General features: G+C 50.8%; 1 protein-coding gene across 3 annotated transcripts; it reads left to right on the top strand.

The window, feature by feature from the left end:
• On the top strand, positions 1-22,636 carry SPATS2 (spermatogenesis associated serine rich 2). Of its 3 annotated transcripts, none has more exons than XM_030468217.1 (14): positions 1-83; positions 4,503-4,619; positions 5,630-5,903; positions 11,970-12,049; positions 12,270-12,378; positions 12,911-12,960; positions 14,035-14,284; positions 14,532-14,744; positions 15,829-15,964; positions 19,592-19,650; positions 20,311-20,420; positions 21,107-21,209; positions 21,426-21,616; positions 21,791-22,636. In XM_030468217.1, the coding sequence occupies exons 3-14, from the start codon at positions 5,879-5,881 to the stop codon at positions 22,019-22,021; spliced, it is 1,557 nt and encodes a 518-aa protein (XP_030324077.1). In that variant the 5' UTR covers positions 1-83; positions 4,503-4,619; positions 5,630-5,878; the 3' UTR covers positions 22,022-22,636. The 3 variants fall into 3 exon arrangements, with proteins under 3 accessions (XP_030324077.1, XP_030324078.1, XP_030324076.1); XM_030468218.1 differs by having other exon boundaries at positions 2-83; positions 4,500-4,619; positions 14,535-14,744; XM_030468216.1 differs by having other exon boundaries at positions 2-83; positions 4,500-4,619.
• Positions 22,637-22,953: the final 317 nt, after the last annotated feature.

Here is a 22,953-nt window from a genome sequence, read left to right as displayed (position 1 = left end):
TGGCCCCGCCCCCCTCCGCGGTGCATCGCGGCGGCTCTGAGGTGAGGGGGGGGGCGGCGGGAGAGGCCCCTCCGGAACCGGCGGTGAGTGGGGGGGGGGGGCGACCGAGGGGCCCTGAGGGGGGAAATGAGGAGGGGGGGGAGAGGGGAGGGGTCCTGGGAGGGGTCGGGGGGCTCCGGGGTTGGGGGAGGGGAGGGGGGGGTTGAGGGGCCTTGTGAGGGGGTGGGGGGGGCGGAAAGGCCTTGGGGGGGGAGGGGGGGCTGAGGGGGCTCTGTGGGGAAAGGGGGAAAGGGGGGGGGCCCTCAGCTTTGGGGGGGGGGGGGCAGAGGGTTTGGGGGTTTCATTCATTATTGATCCCCCCCCCCCCCCCTTTTCCCTCCATCCCAAGGGCATCCTTAACCCCCCCCCCCCCCCCCAGGGTGTTCCGTGTCCTTTAGGTGTAATTAAATAGTAATTAATTAATGAGGGGGGGGTGGGAAGCTGAGGGAAATGGTTGTTTTTAACACCCCCCCCCCCCTTTGAAGCTTGGTAATTCCCCTCCCTTCATTATTTGGGGGGAAAAAAGGGGAATTAGGAGGTGGTTTCCTTGGGGGGGGGGGGGGGATTCCCTGATCCTTTGGGAAGGAATTCCCAGAGTTGGGAACCAAATCCCTTGGGATAGGGGGGGGGGGAAAAACCCTCCTGGGGTCCACGGGGGACAAAAGGTCCTGCGTGGAGCTTTGTGTGCTGAGGGGGGGGAGGTTGGGAGAGGAAAAATTCCAGAAAATCCCCCCAAAAACTCCCTGGGATCTGAGCTCCCCCCAGCCTGCAGCTGCTCCTCTGATTTGGGGGGGTTTTTCCTTCCCTTTCCAGCTGAATCCAGGGAGTTTTGTCTCTTCCAGCAGAGTTTGGGTGCAGTTTGGGGTTGGGGTTTCCTCCTCAGGAAGCGTTGGAAATCCTGGGGGTTTTATTTTTAATTTTATTTTTAATTTTAATTATTTTTCCTGTCACTTTTTCTGAGCCCTGCAGCCAAACCCTGAGCCTTTCCCCGGCAGGAAGCTGAGAGCAGGAGCAGAGCTGAGAGCAGCCCCGGGTCCTGCACTGAAACACCAGGTTATAGACCTGGGAATGGAAACCTGGGGCTCCTTTTTGGGGCTGTTCTGAAGGGTTTTAGCTGAAAAAAAGCAGCTGAGGGACAGGTCCCCCCCAGCCCCCACTTCACTCTGCTCTGTTTCTCTTTCTTGGTTGTTTTTTTTTTTTTGGGTTTTTTTCCTTTATTTTTTCCTTTTTTTGGTTTTTTTTTTCTTTTTTTGGCTTTTTTTTTTTTGCTTTGTTTTTTGGGGATTTTTTGGGGTTTTTTTGCTGTGGTTTTTGGGTTTTTTTGTTTGGTTTTGTGTGGTTTTTGTTTTCCTTTTTGGGTTTTTTGGGGGTTTTTTTGGTTTTTTGTTTGTTTTTTTTGGGTTTTGTGTTTTTTGGGGATTTTTGGGTTTTGTTTGTTTTTGTTTGAGTTTTTTGTGGGGTTTCTTTGTTTTGTTTGTGGGCTTTTTTGGGGTTTTTTTGGGTTTTGTTTTTTGGTTTTTTGTTGTTTTTTGTTTTGTTTGTTTTTTGTTTTGTTTTGTGGGCTTTTTTTGTTTTGTTTTGTTTTTGGTTTGAGGTTTTTTGGTTTGGGGGGTTTTGTTTTTTTGTTTTTTGTTTTTGGTTTTTTTTTTTTTTTTTTTTTGGTTTTTTGTTTTTTTGGTTTTTTGTTTTTTGTTTTTTGGGTTTTTGGGTTTTTGGTGTTTTTGTTTTTTTTTTGTTTTGTTTTTGTTTTGTTTTTTGTTTTTGTTTTTTGTTTGTTTTTTTGGTTTTTTTTTTTTGTGTTTTTTTTTGTTTTTTTGTGGGTTTTTGTTTTTGTTTTTTGTTTTGTTTTTGTTTTGTGGGCTTTTTGGGTTTTTTTGTTTGTTTTTTTGTTTGTTTTTTGTTTTGGTTTTTTTCCCTTTTCAAACCCTTCTGCTCTTCATCTCCTTGGAGGAATTCTCCTCCCTTTCCCATCTGCCCCATTTCTTGCTGATTTCCTGCCAAATCCCACCTGGAAACAGGAGGAAAAAACCCCCAGGCCCAAACTCCCCGCGGGAAAAACCCAAAAGACAAAAAACCCAAAACTTTTACCTCAGAAAAGTGAAACTTTTGGGGTGGCCTCAGGACCTTTTCCCCCTCCTCAGTTTTTCTGCTGCCAGAGGATCCCAATTCCCTGGGGATTAATAATCAGAAATACAATTAATATAAAATAATAATAATTAAACAGCCCCCCCTGCTCCCCAGTGACCTCCAGGGAGCATTTTCATTATTTTTTTAGTTTTTTTCATTAAAAATGAATTTATTTTGGTGCTGCCCAAACCTGCAGGAAGGGACAAAGAACCTGCAGGCTCCTTCCTGCTTTGGGACAAAAAAATTAATAAAAAAGTCAAGTTTTGGGGCAAAAAAAGAAGTTTGGGGTGGGAGGTTTCATCCCCAAGTTTCAGGCCTGAATTTTGGGTGTAATTATTGCAGTTTTTGGCCATCTAAATCCAAGGGGATCCTGGGTGAACGGGGGGGGGATTTTTGGGGGGATTTTGGGGGTTTTTGTTTTTCCTTGGATTGATCCCAAATTCCAGCCAGGCTGGGGCTGGGCTTGAGCAAGGGGAATTAATCCCAAATTAACACTTCAATTAATATTCATTTTAAATTAATATTAATTAATTCCAGAAGCTCCAAACCCGCCCCCCCTTCCCCCCTTCCCCCCTCTCCGGAGACGAATAAAATCAAATTAAACCCCAAGCCCTGGGTGGATTTCTCCCTTTTTGCTCTTTCCCACCCTGGAATTCCCCAAATTTCCCGGAATTTTCCGTCCAGACAGAGCCGGCGCCGGGGGGGGGATGAGGGGGGGGATTTAGGAGCCGATTTGTTGGGTTTTTCTGATTTATTTTTCCTTTTTCCCGGACCATTCCCAACCTTTTCCTCCTTCCCATCCCAGCGAGAAGTTTGGGAGCTCTGGGAGGAGCCCCGGGAGGGACTTCCTGGGGGGTTTGTTCCTCCCCCATCGATGCTTTGAAATTCATTTAATTATTTTATTTTTTTTTTAGTAGGATTTTTTTTTTAATTTTTTTTTCTCTGTGTTTTAATTTTTTGTCTGTTTTAAATTTCATTTTTTTAATTTAATTTTTAATTTAATTTTTAATTTAAGTTTTTATTTAAGTTTTTATTTAAGTTTTTATTTAATTTTTTTATTTAAGTTTTTATTTAATTTTTTTATTTAATTTTTTTATTTAATTTTTTATTTAATTTTTTTATTTAATTTTTAAATTTAATTTTTAAATTTCATTTTATTTTTAATTAAATTTTATTTTTAATTTTATCTTTATTTCATCCCTTTGTTCCAACCCTGCAGAAGGTGAAGTTTTCACCCCAAACCTGCTTCTGGAGTTGGCAATACCCCCAGCAGCTGAGATTTCCCTTTTCCTTGGATTTCCTCCCCATTTCCCATCACTTTCATCCTCAGAAACTTCCCAGCACCTCCCTCCCTCCCATTTATTGTTTCCCCCCCCTCATCCCTGACTCCATCACTATTTTTTTTTTTCCTTTTTTTCCTCCTTTGAAGTGGCAAAAATTGATTTTTTTTTAGTGATCAGCTGGAGCCTTTTGGGCTTTTTATCTGTTTATTTTTCTTTTAATATATACATATATATTTAATTTCTTTTTTATTTCCCCCCAGGCTTTTTGGGGTTCCCTGCTTCTGCTTTTTACTTCTCCCACAGCTTTTTCCTTCCTTTCCTTCCCTTCCCTTCCCCTCTGGCCCTGCCAGGAGCTGGGGGTTCTGGGGCTTTATTTCTTTTTTTCCTAAATTATTATTATTATTATTATTATTATTATTATTATTATTATTATTATTATTATTATTATTATTTAAATCTCCTTTTTGCTCCGGGGAGGAAGTGGGAGACAACTCGGGGGAGCTCCAGGCTTTCCCTGGGATGTTTCCACATCAAGTTTTGTGGCTTTTTGGGGTTTTTGGGGTTTTTTTAATGCCCAAAGCACCTTTGTGGTTTGGTTTTATTTGCTCTTAAAAATATATATTAAAAATCGAGTTGTGGGTGGGGTTTTTGGGTTGGTTTTGGGCTTTTTTTTTCGGGTTTTTTGGGGTCTATTTTTCCGGTTTTTTTTTTTATTTTATTTTTATTTTTTTTTTAATTTTTTTAATTATTTTATTTTAATTTTAATTAATTTCTTTTCTTTGTTTTTCCAACTCTTGATTCATGAACCCCGAGGTCAATGTCTCACCATTTCCCTCCCCCTCAACCTCCTCTTTATCACCAGAACCCCGGGAGGTTCGGGAACGTTTCCTGGTTCTGGGCACGGGAGCACCCGGGAACGGAACCGAAACCCGAACCCTGCAAACAAAAACCCAACAAAAAACCACAACAACAAAACCCCCACACCGGCCCCTCCCCCAGCTCCGTTCTGGGCTGAATTCTCCTCTTTTTATTATTTTTATTGTTTTGGAGCAGAATTCCCCAACACCTCGGGAGGAACCAAGTGGGATCCGGTGCCTGGAGGTGAAGAAGGTGTTAACTGGGAGAACTGGGAGAGCTGGAGGAGCCTGGAGCCACCTCCTGTGCCAGCAGGTAAATAAAATAAATAAAATAAAATAAATAAAAATAAATCAGGTTTTTGCACCCTCTTTTTCTGGCCCCCGGGGACAGGGTTGGTTCCAAGGTTCCCTCTCCAGTGGAGCTTCCCAGGAAGAAGTTCTGGGGCCAATAAAGGAAATAAAGGAAATCAGGAGAGGAAAATCTCATTTATTTGGAGGCTCAGAGCTCAGGTTCAGCCCCCACTGGTGACCCCCAGGGCAAGGGGGGGGGAATTGTTGTACTGCTAATTAATTGCAGAGCAAATGAGCTGCTCATTTCCCAGGGCTGCTTCTCCAGGAGCTGAAACCTTTGAGGGTGTTGAAAAACACTGAAATCTGTGTTTGATTTCTTTATTTTAATTTTTTTTTTTTAGCCCCCAAACTCCCCGATGTTTCACGGGTGGAAATGGCAAATTTTGGTGGTTTTTTTTTTTAATTTTATTTTATTTTTTTCCCCCCCACTGGGTTTTTCATGCAGCTTTTGAGAGGTCTCTATTGTTTCCTCACCTTGTGTGTCCTGTTGTTCTTTGTCTCACCTCTCATCCTCCTTGAAAGCCAAGCCCCGGGGGAGGTTTGTGCCTGAAAATACTCAGAATTCAGCTGCTTTTGGGGGATTTTTCCTTCTTTATTGGAGGAGCTGCTGCTGCCTGAGTCTTGTCCCCATTTGCTCCCCTTTTCCCTGGATCTCAGAGCTCTCAATGTTGCCCTGGGTGTAAATCTGGATTTTTAATAATTATTTTTTTTCCCAGGTTTTCCAAACCTCCCCCTTCCTGCCCTTTCTCACAGGAGCTTTGACTGAAACTCAGTGAAACCATTCTGGAAGGGGGGGAGGAATCTTGGCTTATTTCATTTATTTCTTATTACTTTTTTAATTTATTTTTAACCCAAAAAAAAAAAACCAACCCAAATCTGACTCCTAAAAACTCCAAGATTGGTGCAGGGAACCTGGGGGATGCCTCACCTCCAGCAACACCAATTTTCTTATTTTTTTTTTTCCCTTTGCAGAACCTGAAGAACCCAACCCCAGCCTCTACAGCCAGATATTTATTTTTTTTTTGGGGGGTGAGAAGAAGTTGCTTTTTTTTTTTGTGGTGCTGTCAACAGATTCCTGACAACTCCAGACCCCGGCTGCCCTCACCGTGGGGATTGTTACCATCCCAGCCTGCCTGAGAATTGCTGCTCTGCTCAAGGACAACGACTCTGCTTATTTTTATTTTATTTTCCTCCCCTTTTCCCCTGCAGCTGGACACCAAGATGTCTAAAAAGCAGAATATCAAAGGTAAGATGCAGGGGGATGGGAGCCAATCAACTGCCCACGAGCAGTTATCAATTAGGGAAGGGGTTAATTGCTTCTCTGCTCTCCTCCTGATGGTAACTTGACAGCTTCTTGTCACTATCTTGGTGACATCTTGGTGACATCCTGGAACCTGTTGGGTTTTGTGACATTTGGGGAGCATTTCAGTTGTCCAGCTGGACAGTTCTGATCTCACCACCCCCCCGGATCCAGCTCGTCTCGTGTCACAGCAGGAGGAGAGAATCTTCTTCAGGAGCTGAGGAGTTAGGGAGCCAAACTTTGTTATTTCAGCAGCTGGGCACAGCCAGGAGGAATTGGAGATTTGGGATGAATTCCACCCAAAACTTTTCCTCCTGTTCCTGTTGGCCTCGTGCTCCGTGGAGCTGGGGGGTTCAGGACTGTCTGATGCCACCCAGGGAGAATGAAGTTGGGAAAGGAGCCATGGACTGGGCTCAGATGGGGGCTGTGATTCCCACAGGATCTTTTGGAATCTTTTCCCTTCTTTCCAGAGGGGCAATGACCAAGTTTGGGGAAGGTTTTTCCCTTTTCCTCCAAACCCACCAGATGCTTTTTCCTTTTTCTGCTGCAGTGGCAAAGCTGCTCCTGCCTCCAGCAGCTGATTTCAGGGAGGGATCTTATTTGTTGGGTGTGAAACATTAATTCCAAAGTGTGTATGCAGTGGGGGAGGAGGAGGTTGAGGGTTATGCTTCTCTTTTTATTTGAACTGACTGCTAATTAATAATTTAAAACGAATGGCTTTGACAACTCCTGTCCTCTACCTCCAGAGCTTTTGTTCTCTGTAGATTCTGGTGGTTTTTTTTTTTTTTCCCTAGCAGCTTGGGCATAGAAATGGTGTCTACCTGAGGAGCCTGGCTGTCCTTTGACAGCTAGATCCATGCAGGATCCCCAGCAATTAGCAGCAGTTATGGGAATCATTGGATGGGATGATTTCCAAGTGCTCTTTCCAAGGCTCTGTTTGTCTCAGAGACCTCGGGACCACTCGTTAAGGAATTGATTGGAAAGGGAGCCCAGCAATACACATGGGGAGAAAAAAAACCACCTTGAATCAGCAGGAGGGAATTAACTTGCTTGCTGGGGAGAGAGAAAAGGGGAGGAAAGGACTGGGGAGAACCCTGGAAAGGTGGGAGTGGGAGTGGGAGGGAGTTTGGGGGCTTGGGGCTGCTGGGGTGTGTTGGGCTCCTGAAGAAAAGGGATCTGGGACATGAGGATTTGCCAAGGAGCAGGAATGCAGAGCAGGCTTTAATTCCAGGGAGGTGAATCCCCCCCTGCTTTGTCAGGCAGGTTCCTCTCCAGCCCTCCTGGCAGTGTGGACACAAGGGAAGGGGAGAGTTAACACCACAGCCCCCGTCCTGTTTGGGCTGTGATTGAATATTCAATTACTCCTTTTGCTGCTGCTCCAGAATGTTAATGGAGTCAATAAATATTTTCCAGGGCTCTGTAAAGGGGTGTATCCCCTGGCCAGGTAAGGAATGTCTTTTCAGTTGCTTTCTGAAAGCAAACCCAAAGCCCTCAGTGCTGTAACAAAGGGCTGGGAGGCAGGGAGGGAACCAGACCTCTTTTGGATGATGCAGCAGTTTGGAAACTGAGCCAGGAACCCACCTGGGTCTGCTTAGAAGTGCCCCAGAAGAGAGGGAACATCCCAGCTGCTCAGAAGGGTGTTTGTAAGGCTTGCAAAAAGTGGATATGGGCAGAGAGTTCTCTCGTGTTCTGCTCCTGAACATCACTGCTGCTGGAGAACTCTTTACTGGGAGGAGAAAGCTGCTCAGCCTCAGAACCAGTCGTGTGAAATCCCAGTTCAAAGCCTCCAAACCAGTCGTGTGAAATCCCAGTGCAAAGCCCCCACGTGTGGGTCAGTGGCTGGGCTGCCACTGCCTCATCTGGGGCTGAGGATCTTCAGGAAAGGATCAGCCAGAAAGTCCAAGGAGAATCAGTCTCAGCCATCCCAGATATTGAAGGAAATACTTTCCCAGCACCCAGGGGATTTGTTGCTTTGCCTGCAAAGCTCTTGGATTCTCCTGGTTTTCCCCCAACACTGTGTCCCCCCCCCAGCTCCATTAATTGATTGGAGTGGGAGCAGCCACCAGGCCCAGGGCTGACCCCGGGACACAAAGCAATCACATAAATCTTGTTCCCATCACCCATCAGCCACGGTTTTAGGCACAGCAGGATCCTGAGCAGAGCAGCACCAGGGCTCCCCCTCCTCTGGAGGTGCTGAGGAACCTTTTCAGTTCAGGGAAACCTCTCCTGCCTGAATCTGGGGAAGGTGAAAGGGCCTGGAAGGGAAGGGCTGCAGCTGGAGTGGTGTTAAGCAGCAGGCAGCCTGCACAAAAACCCCCCAGATTTGAGAAAAAAAAAGAAAAAAAAAGTAGTTTCTAGCTTGGGGCTTTGTTTGCCAAGGCATCAGTTGGGCAGGAGATCCTGTCAGGAATTCAGGGGAACTTCAGCTGTAATTTCTGTGCTCTGGGAACCTGCAGGATGAATTGAAATCTTCATTTTTCATGTGCAGATGGAAATGAGTTGGGAGGGGACCTGAAGTTCGAGTGCCCATGGTGGTTCTGGCTGCCAGAACCTCCTGATGGTTCTGGGCTGGGCAGAGAGCACAGAACCCCCCAGTTTGAGCAGCCTGCCTGGGTTTTAGTTGATCTGCAAGAAGCTGATCTTTGTTCCAGGTTTAATTGTATGGAATCATAGAATGCCAGGTGGGGAGGGACCTCCAGGAGCAGCTGCTCCAACCCTCTGAGTTAGGATCCCAGTTCTGGATGTCGTGGCCCAGCAATTTATTTATTTTTCCCCAACTCTTCCAAGTCCTTAAATGAACCTCGGGATGGATGTGTTGGGAAGGCAGCCAAGGGCTGACCCTTCTGCTTCCATCAAGCTGATCCTTCTGAGATGGGCTGTCTGGGAGGTTTAGTTTGCTCCCCTCAGGACATATTCTTCAAGTTCAGAGTCCATTTCTCTACCTGCAAACCCTTCTTTTGTCTCAAAAACCACATTTTTTACCCTCTGCTGAACCGGTCGCGCTCCGCACTGGGAAGCCCTTGTGGCACCCTTGGCCCCTTGGAATCTTTTGGCCAAAACAAGCAAGAAAGTGGCATTTCTGGTTAAAACAAACCTCTGCAGGCTGGCTACGTGCTACATCCCAGGGCTTTCTTTGGGCCATTCAGCAGAGATTTTATATTTTTTTTCTGCTCTCAATGAGACGTTGCCTCGAGAGCAGCCAACCACGAGATCGATCCTGACCCCGGCGTGCTCCTCACTCCTCTCTAGCTCAGGAGCTCGGGGTTGGGGCTGCTGCCTGTTAGCAAAAGCTGCTTGTGGGCAGCAGAAGCAGCCGTGTGTGTTGGTGGGATTTAGAAGGAAGAGCAGGACACGTGAGGGATGTGAGGAGCAGCCTGCCACGCTCTGCTTGCTCTGAGCCCCAAGCCCCGGGAGCCCCGGAGCTGCAGGAATGCAATCTCAGAGGTAGCACTTCTTTGTTTTGGTTTTTTTTTTTAAAAAAAAAGAGATTTTCACATCTTTTTTTTTTATTATTAGTGGATATTTTGGCCTGACTGCAAGCACAGAATAATGATCTCCAGGTTTCTTTATTCCATCCTGGGAAGATGGATTCGTTCCTGCACAGACACCTCTGTGGTCCCGGTGTCTCCTCCCAGTTCCTGGGGGCTGCTGGAGCCACCAGTAATTAGAGCAGACTGGAGATGTTCTGGGCCAGCAGTGAGGAGCCATTTCTTTAAGAGGTTTTTATTTCACATGAGCTGAGGGCTCCCAGGCTCTCCCTGGCAGAGCTGCTGCCTCTCCCACTGACCTGCGGGGCTGCCGAGTCCATTAATGTTTCAGGGTTTTTAACTGAATCTTCATTCCATAAGTGTGGATGGAGCCTGCCAGGGGCAGGAGGGTGAACCCAACCCTATTTTTCTTTTTTTTTTTTCCAGTTCCAGAAATTATTTCCCTGTGCAAGCTTTGGGGATGGGGTCTGAGGAGCCCGGAGCTGCCATCTCACCCTACACCTTCCTGAATGGTGCTGTGTGACAGCATCTGGGACAAAGTCTGCAGCTGCCAGGCTGCTGCTTTTCTTCCTTTTTTTTTTTTTAATTTTTATTTCTTTTCTGTGGTTTCTTGTGAGCCAGCTCCCCACCGTGGCTCCACGTGAGGCAGAACCCAATAAACAGCCCTGAAACACCAGACTTGATGGTTTGGGCTGAACGCTTTCCTACACCTCTTGTTTTGGTTTTTTTTTTTTTCTAGAGGATGCTCTTAGGACCAGAGGAGCAATTAAGGCTGCTGGGGCCTCTCTGGGGTTGATCACATCAGCTCAGCTCTGACCAACCCCTCCTGTCAGTCCTGACATGCAGGGGCTGAGCCCTGGCTTTGGGCAGGAGCTTTCCTTCCCTACCAGATTAATTCCAAGATTCTCAGAGCTGCCACGTGGGCATTTGTAATTCTGTCCCTTCTTGCTGTCACAAGAGCCCCCAGTGCCCCTTCTAATGATGCTGGGGAGTGCTCCAGGGCAATATCAAATGTATAGGGCGTTGTCTCCCTTGCAGCATTTTTGCATGACAACCATTTTAAAACACCAGGAGGTGACTGGAAGCTGGAGAAGCAGCTGGGAGCCCCCCAGTCTCAGCCCCTTGTAAGACCAAACCCCAGAAGGGGGTGGGATTGAGCAGCCAAAAATCTGCTGCAAGGGGAGATTTCATCTTCCCAGTGGCTGCTCTGCAATGAGGGCTCTTTGGAAAAAAAAAAAAATAATAAAAATTGCTAATTCTCCCTGGTGATGGGAGCCTGGAAGCCATTTGGAAGATTAAGGGCTGGAAAGTTGGTGGCTCGAAGTTGTGTGAGCTTGGCAAACTTGAGCAAATTTTGCTCCTGGGGCTGAAGGGGAGGGTAAGGAAGAATTTTTAAGCGTTCATCTGTAGCCTTAATAAGAAGCTGACCTTTCCATCATGTTCCCACTTCTGTCACTGGGTTTGGAGGCATCTGGGTTGAAATGCTCCATCAATGTCTGGGCACCGCGGAACTCAATGGTGTGTCTCCTCACCACGTCCCAGTTAGTTAGAGGAGGTGAGGGGAAGAACATGAATCAGCAGCTTGGAAGATCAGCTGAGCTAAAGCAGGAAGGGCTGTGACCCAACCAGTGTCCCCCCCGGAGCACCTCAGGCTGTCCCCAAAGCCACCAGCAGCTGTAGAACCTCCCCCGAGAAGCTTCCCGGCGCCTTCTGCTTCCCTGCGGGGTTGGAGGCATCAAAGTCTGGGGAAGGAAATGCTCCCCCAGGAAACTTGCCCTGGTTTTGTGTGCCTGGGTGGGCTCCAACCCACTGCCAGCCCCTGCCTGGGGACACGTGTTCTTCCTGAGCCCACCAGTGACTGAAATCCCAGGCTTGAAGCGTGTCTGGTTGTCACCAAACGCATCTCTGAGCAGCCGCGTCCCTTCTCCCCAGCAGAGCTGGCCCTGAGCCTGCTCAGCCCCTCAGCAGGAAAACCCAAGTGGGAATTCTGTGCCCCATCAGGTGCCGTGGTCGGGGCTGCAGATTTATGTGACCTTTGCTCAGTGGCAGGGAGCAAACCTGTTGGTGATGGCTGTCTCAATTATGGGTCTCTTTTGGAACATAGAAGCATTACCTCGGAGATGGGAGCTGGCAGGGAACACAAGCTGCTGGATCTTCAAACCCATTTATCAGTCTGCTTGGCATTTGTATCTCCAGGTGGAGGAAATTGTTCCCCACACTGCTGGGAGGCTCCAGCACTTCTTTTAACTCTTGATTGCTGGGGCTCAGTAAAATATTAATATGGAGATGGGGGAGCTGACCCCGAGTGAATTGGCTGCTGGAGTTCAGAGGGGGGTTACCTGGCTGGGAGCTTCATCCCTGTCACTCCCCCAGCTGCTCATCCTCTGCTCCATCCCTTTGTAGGATTTCAATTTTCTCCTTGGCAAAGGAAGAGCTCGGAGCTGACCTCTTGCTCTGAATCTCTTGCAATGTCTCTGGGTGCCCGTTGTTCAGAAGAGAGCTTCCCTCTCCTTTGTCTTCACAGATCCATCTGGCTTCATTTTTGATGTGCAGTCCAAAACTGTGATGGCCCAAGGAGGAACCTTTGAAAACATGAAGGAGAAGGTAAATGTGTCTTCTGAGACCTTCCCCTCTCCATGTGCTGGGGAAGAGCCCCTGAACACTCCATCTTCATCTCCTCTCCGAGATGAAATATCTGTCTGGCTGGGAGCTAACTGCAGCTCTGCCAAAAGCAAGATTTTATTCAGGTTAAATCGTCCTGGCACATTAAAGTTTGATCAGGGAGTCAGAGCTGAAACTTCACCCCTTCCCCTCTTCCCTCCAGATCAGTGCTGTCCGTGCCATCGTCCCCAACAGGAGCAACAATGAGATTGTCCTCGTGCTGCAGCATTTTGACAACTGTGTGGACAAAACTGTGCAGGCTTTTATGGAAGGTAAGCAGGGTGGGTTGCTGGGGGGGGTGGGTGGCTCTGCAGCCCCTCATGGATCATGTGTGGATACAGGGATATTCCAGGTAGCTCCTGTAGCTGCTCAGCCCAAGCAGGTGGAGGCTCTGGCCACCAGAATGGCCCAGGGATGAGTCTGTTCCCAAGTTTTCAGGTGGTTGGGGAAGGTGTGACAGGAATTCCTCAGCCTGGGCATCCTGACACAGCTCGTGTCCCAGGGGAGAGGAGGCCAGCAGGTACCTGACCTGGGTGCAACACTTGAGAACATGATCCAGGAGGGTTCCAAGTACCTAAAACTTGAGTGTGACAGAGCCAAGGAGATTTTTTCTTTTTTTTCCTTTGTTTTCCTGGAACAATCTGGCACTGTGTTCTTTGGGAGTTGTGTTCCCAAAGCAAAAATGAAACCAGTCCTTTTATTACCAACAAAGGGAGTTGCAGGTGAGGAGAGGTGGCTCCAGGTGTGGGGACACTTCCACATCAGCTGGCCTGGGGACCTGCTCATCCCTGCCTTCCCTTGCAGGCAATGCCAGTGAAGTGCTGAAGGAATGGACTGTAACAGGCAAAAAAAAGGTAATGCTTCTAAAACACACTCTGCTCAGGCATTTTTCTTTCCATTTTTGAGGACTTCAAGTAGAGAGAGCAGGAGGCATTGCTCCTGATTCAGACAGGGCAAGAGACCCCAGAGTAAATGTGTGCACTGGTGCCATCAGGGGCAGTGATTTACACCCCAGCTTTGGGGTGTTGTAAGCACCCTCATCACCTCCCCACGTCTGCATTTCATTCAGGTGTCAGGCACGTGGTGCATCTGACAGAAAGGCTCTGGGCTTTCTGTCCTGAGAGTCACTTTTCTTCCCCTGACCCTCTGCAGGGCCCCAGCTCTGCACACACAGCCCCAGAGTGGAGTAAATCTCCCTCAGGTCCATTTATTTCCAGGGAGCTCTGTAAGTCACTGCTCAGATAGTGGTGCTGTTCCATTTTTCATCAGTAACCTTTGGAGCTGAACAGTTGTGTTTAATGCTGAGCTCTGTGGAAATATATTTCTTTGTCATGGAAGCTTTCTGGAGTGGTTTTTGCCTGGTTCTTTGCTCAGAGCTCTGTGAAAGGGTTAAATAAAGATTTGCAGAGTTTCGGTGCTTGATATTATAATACCTAAATCCACCAGGACAAGAATCAAATGGTAATTATTCCAGAGGACTCCTTTGAACGTGTGAAAAGCACCAGCATGAAATGGTGAGGGAAAAAAACCAGGGCTGAGCATCCCTGGTCTGGGCCAGGAGGGAGGTTCTAGCAGAGCACCCCAGCAGCTGCCCCTGACGGGGAGCACCCCCAGAACCACCCAGCTGGTGCTGTGGGTCCTGACCACAAACCTCTGGGCTGATAACCCCAGTGCTGCTCCTGGGAGAGGATAATGTATTCACACCTCATTAATGCCACTCTATCTCTCCTCATTGTTGAATAAATCCCTCCTGTTAATAGGATCAACAGCCAGGCTGCCTGAAAAAGCATTTAATTCAGCTACTTTCAGCCAATAAGCATCAGCTTAATTTTCCCTTCAGGAATTAAGCTTAACATTTATATATATATATTTATTTATTTATTTATGATTTTTTTCCCTCCTTTGTGGTGTGGATCCCTAATCCTTAGAACAAGAAGAAGAAAACCAAACCAAAGCCACAAGCTGAGTCGAGCCCCGGCCGCCCAGAACCCGGGAAATCGGTGTCCACTGAAGAGGAGCAGTCAGGAAACTCAGAGAAAGGTGGAATTAATGGTTTCCATGTCAACGGCTGTGCCCACGACACCGAATCCGTGGATTCTCTGAGTGAGGGATTGGATTCCCTTTCCATTGATGCCCGGGAGCTGGAGGAGTGCGAGGCTGCGGCGCCCGGGAGGACAGGTCAGTGTCTGCAGAGCAGCCAGGAGACAGGCAAGCAGTGTTTAAAAAAAACCAAAACCAAAACCCTGCTTTCTTTGTGCTTTGGCTCAACTGATGAGCGTGGAAAAGGCTTTTCAGGAAAGAGCCTTTTTTGTTTAATTTTTCTTTTTTTTGTTGTTTTTTTGGCTTGGTGGTGGTGGGACGGAGGCAGCCGGCGTTCCGCTGCCCTCCCCCGCCTTCCCCTTTGGACGCCTGTGCTTTTCTACAGCAGTGCCTGAACTAGAGAATGGGATAACAGACTTTGACACAAAATCGCTCATCCTGCATCCTTCCCAGAGCTCCTCCTCCCTCCGACAGCAGCCCGAGCACAGGAACACTCCCAGCTCTCTGTCCCGACCAGCAGCCGCCGCCTCCGCTCCCTCCTCCCTCTCCGTCCAGCGCCTGGAAGACCTCCCCGTCACCCCCACCAGCAGGAAGCTGGGTAAGGCCCCCGAGGCTCCACGCTCTCCTGGGGCTCAGCAGGTGGCTGCTGGCCCAGCTCTCACCCCCCCCGGGTGGCAGAGGGGGTGCTGAGGCCACCCTGGGTTTGATTGTAACGCGAGCGAACGTGCGGGCGCCGATCCCGTTCTCCTGCACGCAGCAGGGATCCTGACAGCAGTTTAGAGACAGTGCCCCCAGCTGCAACCCCAGATGGGTGAGAGGAGCAGGGAGGGGGCTGGCAGTCTCACTGCATACGTTTAGCCCCTTCCTCTGGGTGCCCCATCACAAGAGCCTCTGGGTCCTTTCTCATCTTTTGTGAGAATCGGTGGCGAGGCCAAGGCCCCTTACAAGAAGTGACAGCTGCCTTCTACTGCACTTGGTTTTTTGTTTTGTTTTGTTTTTCCCTCCTTCATCTGCTTTCTCCACAGCTGAGTCCTTGAGATAACAAGTGGGGACAGGAGGGATCTCAGAGCCCCCGATGGTGGTGGCAGTTGTTAGATTTAGCTCAGGGGAAGGAGGTGGTGGTGGTTCATCTCCTCACTGCCCGGCAAGGATGGACCAAGCGGTTGTTGGTGTGGTTTGGGGCTCAGCTGCCCCCCCTCAACAAACTACAGAGAGGAGCTGAGCCCCAGGGACTCACCTTGCCAGCCATAACCAATCCCTTCAGCTCCTGATTTAAGGAAATTGCCTTAATTTGAGTTTCTGAAGTAATTCCCTTCCCCAGGCACCCAGCCATTTTGTCTCATTAGCCATGCGGAGTGTTGGTCCTTGGGGTAGAGCTTGCTTCACTTGTCTCCAATGCCTGGCACAAAAGCAGGACCCGAGATGCATTTGATTGCTCTCGTGTGTTTGAAAACGTGGAGGGACATCCCAGCCCACAGGAGAAGTTTCTTCAAGCCTTGGGAAACCTTGGGAAAAATCTCTCAAACCCTCCCTGCGCTTGGAACGGCGAAGGGAAAGAAAAAACTGAAACCAAAGGAGTGTCTGGTTCTAAAAGGAGAGGGAAATCTTGAGACAGATTCCTGCTGGGAGGCTTCAGGGGAGTGATTGACATGGCTGCTTGAGTCCTCTCTGTCTCTTGGTAGGTTCTAACATTGAAAAATCAGTGAAGGATCTCCAGCGCTGCACCGTGTCGCTGGCACGGTACCGGGTGGTGGTGAAGGAGGAGATGGACACTTCCATCAAGAAGATGAAGCAGGTGTTTGCTGAGCTGCAGAGCAGGTGAGTTCAGTGAACAGAGCTGGAGAGTCCATCAGGGTTCTGCTCCCCACTGGAAAATTGGTTTGAGATGCAGAACATCTGAGGAGCTGAGCGTTGGGTGCTGGTGTCAGCTGGGCTGGAAGGGGAGCTCAGGGGGTGCCCTTCAGAAAAAGACATTTCAGATAGAAAATTTCCATCTGAAACCTTCAAGTGAAGGTTGAATGTGACGTGGAAGAGAAGGAGCCTGCTGGGGGTGTAAGTACACATCCTGGACAGCATTGCTTCTCCCATCTTTAGCCAGGCTTTTGGTGTGATGTTCCCTGCAAGTGTAATCAGGTCTTTTTTTAATGAAAACCTTTTATTGGATTGGATAAATAAGTGCTTTAAGGTGATATTCTGAAAGGCCGAAGATCAGGCACACTCTCTGTCTTGGCTGATGGAATCTATTACTGAGAAATTGTTCTTCTTGCTTATACAAACAGGATTGCTTTTGGTAAAGAAATATTCATAAGAAACTGCACGGAGAGTTCTCCCTCCCTGCAGTGAGGAGACATCTGACAAATAACTAAACAGGGAGGATTCAAGTGGGTGTCTGGCAGGGTTGCAGAGGGGTGTCAGAAGCTGTCAGTGGTTGCAAACAGGGGCCTCAACAACACCAGGGTTGGGTGATGGTGGTGGCAGGAGCTCTGCTCCAAGGCCTTTCCCCAGCAGAGCTTTTCAGGGTGGACTTTTCCTTCTGCTTGGACTTGGGTTGGACTCTGCCACCAGGAATTTCTCTCCTGACCTCAGTGCAGTGCTGGCAAAACTCTTCAGAGGTGACTTGTCACCTGAGGACACCAGGCTGAATCAGGGGAAGGGTTAAAGGGGTCTGTGCTTGTGGTGCTGTGGTCCCCAAGCCAAAGCTGGATGAGGAGCTCCCAGCACCTCCTTTCCTTGGAAAAGCCACCATGGGAGGAAGGGATTTGCCCTCCTGAAGCTGAGGGATTTGCAGCCCTGACTCCATGAATGTTATTCCTTTGCCACTGGCTTTGCTGATGTGACAGGGAGTCAATATTATCCCAGTATTATCCCAGCAGGTTGGTCCTTAGGGGTTCTGTTGTCTCCCTGTTCCAAAACCTCTCCCTGCTCCTGCAAACGTCATTCCAACGTCTCCTGTTCCGGATCAGCAATTCCTCCCCCTCTGGCTGATGTTTTCACCTCTAAACCACATGAGTCACCTCGGGGAAGGGTAAAGACTCAAGTCCAGGCCCCTGGCATTGCTCTGATAAGCCTGCTGGGAAACAGGACACGGGGATCCGTGAGCAGGGAGCTCGGTGGCCACCTGGAATGGGGCCACCAGGAACCTCCCTGGGCAAATGCCGAGCAGAGGAGCTGCCCAGCAGGATCCCCACGATGAGCTCTGACTCTGCAGGCAGATTCACTTTCCCCTTCCCAGCAGTGATGCACTGAGATGGAAATTGCATCCTCACTTTATTTTCTTTGTTTGTTTTTCTGACTCCTCTCTGACCCGGAGAACAATCAGTGGCTTTTGAAACCCTGCAGGGCAAGGCAGGATCCCACAGTTAAACCCTCTCCAGCTGGCATCCTCCCAAAGGCAAACCTGGTTTCAAAGCAGGTTTGTTCAACTGAAACAGGATATTTAAGCAGGAAGGCTTGGACTGGTTTAATTTCTGCCCCTCAGGTGTCCTTTTAGCCAGAGAAGCTCCCTAGAACTCTTCACCTCCATCTTCTCTTGCTAGACAACGTGCTTATGTTTGACCTGTGGGCTGTGAGCAGGTGAGGGTGAAGGAGGAGACTCTAGAGCTGTGCTCGTGCCTGTCCCAGTCCCTGCAATCCATCGTTTTTAAGGAGCAGGAGCTGCTCTGGCTTTGCTTTTTGGGAGGATTTGCTCCTGTGGGCTGAAGATGCTGGAGAAACCTGAACCAGGGAATCCCGAATCCTTCGTTCCCACCTGGAGCAGAGCTCCCCCTTGGAGCAGAGCTGCCAGGCACCCTTCCAGCACCTCCAGCAGTCAGTCCTGGAGCTCCTTGTGTCACAGCCTCAAGGAAAACTCATCCCACCCCTTCCCATGCTGGTGCAGACAGTGGTTTGTCCATCAGGAGCAGAGAGCTGGCCCGGAGCTCAGCGTGGGGTGGCCACAACTCTGGTGCCATTGCTTCTTTTTTGCTTTAGCTCCTTCCCTTATTGTTTGGGGGTTTTTTTTGTTCAGTCTCTCCTGTTTTTGTGTGCACTTCTTCAGCCTCTCCTCCTGCAGCCCAGGAGGCAGAGGGGAAGGTGCTGGTGCAGGACCTGCAGGTGTGTTCCCCAGCATCAAACAGCAGTGAGTTTGTTGGAGGAGCAGCCGTGCAGTCACTTGTCACACCAACCTCAGGCAAAGCCACTTGACCCCTGTTCCTCAGCCAGCCCGACTGTAAAATTGGGTAAAAGACCCCAGCTGACCTCTGCTGAGTAAATTAAATTACAAAAGAGACCTCAAGCCCTGCTCTGGGCCAAGGTGGGTGCTTGCAACCGGGCAGCGAAAGCCCAGGGTGGGTGTTGCCTGTGCAGGGAGGGGAAGGTGAAGCCTGAGAGCCACCAGCCTCTCCCTGCACTTAAATAATCATTAAGGCCACGTTCCCACCCCTGTTTCTGCCAGCTGGGAGGGATTCCTGGCTGGCAGAACTGCCCTGGGCTGGTTGGAGAGGAGGTGAAACCTGATTAAGCAGCGGGGTGTTGTATTCCTGGGGGTTTGGGCTTGGAGTGCCTGACCTGGCTCAGGCCCCTGCTGTGCTGTGAGCAGAAACAATTCCTGCCCTGAAAAGGCAGATGGACAGAGTGATAAATCAACAGAAGAAGCCAAATGTCAAAGCTGCTGTTCAGAGGGAATTGTTTAAATTGATCTCTCCTCAGCTGCCTCTGACACGCCGAGGAGCTGGGCTGAGTTTGCATTGCTGATGCCCTCTGCTTTCCCTTTCATCTGGCTGCTAAAATAAATATAAATATTCTCCCCCTTTTTTAAGCAGAAAAACAACAACAAAAAAAAAATTAAAAATAGTCTGGGGAAGGTGTTGGGGAAGCTGAAACCTCCCCAGTCCCACCAGGTGCTGGGCAAGGTTCTGCTTTTATATTGAATAAAGAGGAATGGAAGGAGCCTGGTGGCTGGCAGGGCAGGTTGGGGACCTGCTGGGGGTGGCTGGCAGGGGACATGGCCCTGGTGGCAGGGGGGGTTGGGTGTGTGTGTGTGTGTGTGTGTGCTCCTCTGGGAGCCCCAGGATCCAGGTTTTGGGGTTAAGGGGCCAATTTGCACCCCTTAAATGAAGTAATGAGGGTGTGAGAGCTGAGCTCTGTTCCCCCCGGGGCACCCCAGAGGCTGTGTCCCCTTGGGGCTCCTTTTTAGTCACCACTCTTCCTTCCCTCGTGTCACCAAGTGGCTCCGAGTCCGGTGGGAGGGAGGTGACCACGGACCCAGACCCAAACCCGGGGCAGCTCCACCAGAACTCGGTTCTGATTTCCAGAACAAAAGCCCATCCCTGGCTGAGCTCCTGCTGCCATCTGCTGGTGTCTGCCCGGGGAGCCTCCTCCACTGCTTGGCTGTCCTCACCCTCTTTGTTTAATGCCGATAATTCACTTTTTTTCCTTCTTTTCTTCCTTTTTTTTTTTTCCCTGCAGCCTCATGGATCGGGAAGTGGCCTTGCTGGCTGAGATGGACAAAGTGAAAGCAGAAGCAAGTAAGGTTCAGTTGTTTGACCAACACAGGAGCTGTGCCTGTTGCTGCCCAACACCCCCCCAGCAGATTTCTGTGATTTTCCTGATTTCCCTCCTTTTGGCCCTAAATCTCTGGCTCTGCACCCAGATTAAACCCTCCCAGGGTGATGCTTGCTGCCTGCCAGGGCTGACACAACCCTGAAAAGCTTTTCCCTGATGCCCTCAGAATTCCTGGGGGGCTCCCCAGGGTTTTCCTGGTGTAGGTGGGAAAGCACCCCATGGGGCACCCCCCCAGCAGCACCCAACCCCCCCAGCAGCACCCAACTCCCCCCAGCAGCACCCAACCCCCCCCAGCAGCACCCAACTCCCCCCAGCAGCACCCAAACCCCCCCCAGCAGCACCCAACACCTCCACCAGCACCCAACACCCCCAGCAGCACCCAACTCCCCCCAGCAGCACCCAACCCCCCCCAGCAGCACCCAACTCCCCCCAGCAGCACCCAACTCCCCCCAGCAGCACCCAACCCCCCCCAGCAGCACCCAACCCCCCATTTATGGGGGAATTTTGTGTCCCCCATCCCACGGGGGTGGAAACAGCAGCAGGAGGGGTGGCAGGGGCTGCTGTGGGGTGGTTTGGGGGGGACCCAGCATTCAGGGGGGGGTTGGGGTGCTCCTCTTTGGCAGTGGAGATCCTGCTGAGCCGGCAGAGGAAAGCAGAAGCCCTGAAGAAGCTGACAGAGGTGGCAGTGAGGATGTCAGAGGAGCAGCTGGTGGAGCTCCGGGCTGACATCAAGGTGAGACCCCTCCCCAGACCCCCAGACCCCCCCTCAGCTCTGCTGGGAATGAGGTGGGTGTCACCCCAGCAGGGGCCAGCCCTAAAACCCAGGGATTTCTGAGGAAATGATGATTTCTCTCCCTGACACACACACAGAGCTGGGTGCCTGCTGGGAGGGAACCCCCAGCCCACCAGCTCCAAGGGCCAAGCCTTTCATCCTGCTCCAGTTTCTTACTGGTTTTCTTGGCCTGCCACTTCCCAAAGTGCCCCATATCCTGATGGATTTGTTTCCTTGGTCTTTTTCCTTTTCCTTCTACTCCTCTGGGCTGGACTGGGCGAGTTCTGGGCTTGCAGAGTTGGGTTTGATCAGAAAATCCATCATTTCACTGAGCCAAGTGATTAATCCTGATAATTCTCATCGTGGCAAACGTCACCCTGAAGCTTAATTGAAAAGAATTTGCTTTGTAAAACACTGACTCCAGGAAAAAACCTGAAAATTCAGGGTTCTCCCCCCCCTGCAGTGCAGGAACCCTCTGCCCCTTCAGCACCCAGAGCCCCCCAGGTTCCTTTCACAGACAAAAGGGTTTGGTTTGGGTTTTTTTCCAAGCAGCACCCAGCTCAGAGACCCATTTTGGGCCCAAACCAGGGGGTTTCACCCCTTTTCTCTGCCCCTCACTGGTTTTTTTTCTTTTTTTTCCTCTGCAGCACTTCGTGAGCGAGCGCAAGTACGACGAGGACCTGGGGAGGGTGGCAAGGTTCTCCTGTGACCTGGACACCCTCAAGAAGAGCATTGCCACCTTCGGGCAAGGTGGGAGCTGGGGAGGAGCCCCCTCCCCCCTTTGCTGACCCCAAACCGTGGCAGTGGTGGGGGAGGGACAGGTCTGGAGGTTCCTTTTGTCTCCGTGTTGGAGGGAGGGGGTGGCAGGGTCTGAGTCCCGTCCCCAGGAGCCACCTTGGGGTGTTCAGGGGTGGCCTTGGTGACCTCAGAGGTGCTTCTTGTCCTAATTCTGGTTTTCTCTTCCAGTTTCCCACCCCAAGAACAGTTACTCCACCCGCTCACGCTGCAGCTCCGGGGCCCCCCCGAGCGCTCCCATCCCGACCCCCGCACCCCCCGCCTGTGCCTCTGCCACCTCCAGCCTTACCCCCCCCACCAAGAGACCCTCGTCCTCAGCAGATCCAACGGGGGGCACCCGGCCCCCCCAACCCTCCCGAGAGGTAACCAACCCCCCCATCCACCCCCATTTTTTGGGGGGGAGAGGACAACGACACCGGGATCCCACCCGCTGTGGGTCTGCTGTAGGATCCTTCAGGGGGGGGTTTTGCTTTCCCATTTTTCCCCTGGGATGTGGCACCCGGAGCTCACCCCCCCCTCTCTCTCTTCTATTTCAGGGGTCCAGGAGAACGGGAGGGGGGCCCAGGACCCCGGGGCAGCGCCACATTGGGGCCCCCCCAGCCCCCGGGCGCTACGGCAGCGGCCACCGAGCGAGGCCGGGCCCGGGGCAGCCCCAGGGCAAGCAGCCCCCCCCGTCCCCCCCAGGACCCCCCCCCTCCAGCACAGAGCCCAAGGGGCTCCCCCAACGCAAGCCCCGAGCCAGTCGCCAGGAAGGAGCCAATTCCTGAGACCTGGAGCTGCTGCCCCCCCCTTCCCCCCCCCCCAGGGAACGTTTACACTGCGCAGGTTTTGTGCCATTTGGGTTGGGGTTTTCTTTCCCCTTTTTTCTTCCCTTTCTTCACCCCCCCCCTTCTACTTTGTGTTCTTCTCACACCCCTGAGCAGGTCCAGGCTGCCCCCCCCCCCCCAAAGGGTGCTGCCACCTCCCTCCTTCCCTCCCCCCCCCCAGAAATCAAAGCCCCTTCCTCGTGCTGGCAGCGAGGAGGAGCAGGGCTGGGACAGGGGGTGGGGGGGCCCCTCCTGGGGGACAGGCAGGGAGCTGGCTCCCCCTTATCCCTGGTTTGATGGGGGGGGGTCTCTGTTTTGTCCCCCCCAAACCCCAGCTCCTCCTTCTCCCTCAGTTCCCTTCCCAGTGGCTCAGCCCGGGTGGCACCAGGGGAGGTTGTCACTGTCACCCCTTGGTGCCACCAGGGACTTTAAGGCTCTGGAGAGGCCAGGGGGGGCTGTTCTTGGGGGAGGGGGGGTCCCAGGATTTGCTACCCTTAATTTTTCTCCCCCCTTTTCTTTAACTTTCTCTCCAGTGGGTTGCACACTGTCAATAAAGCCCGGTGTTTCCTGCTGACAGAGCTCAGCCCCAGTCTGACCAGTACACCCAGTACCTCCCCACTGCCCCCCCAAAAGGGACCAGGGGGGGCCCCTGGGCCACAAAGTCTGGGGAACCCCCAAGGGCTGAAGTTGATGGGGCTGTGGGGAACAGTGACATCACCCCTTCCCTGTGACGTCACACCTCCCCAATGACATCACTCAAAAGCTGATGTCTCGGGGAGCCCCCCCAGCCCCAGAGAAGGGGCCAGGTGTGGAATGGCCCCCCCAGAGCTGTTGCTTTCCCCCCCCCTCCATGTTTTTCAATTAAAAACAATTTTAAGAGCAGGGGGATCCTG

This window comes from Calypte anna, chromosome 33, assembly GCF_003957555.1.
Source record: "Calypte anna isolate BGI_N300 chromosome 33, bCalAnn1_v1.p, whole genome shotgun sequence".
NCBI lineage: Eukaryota > Metazoa > Chordata > Aves > Apodiformes > Trochilidae > Calypte > Calypte anna.
This window is presented reverse-complemented; position numbering and strand designations above follow the sequence as displayed.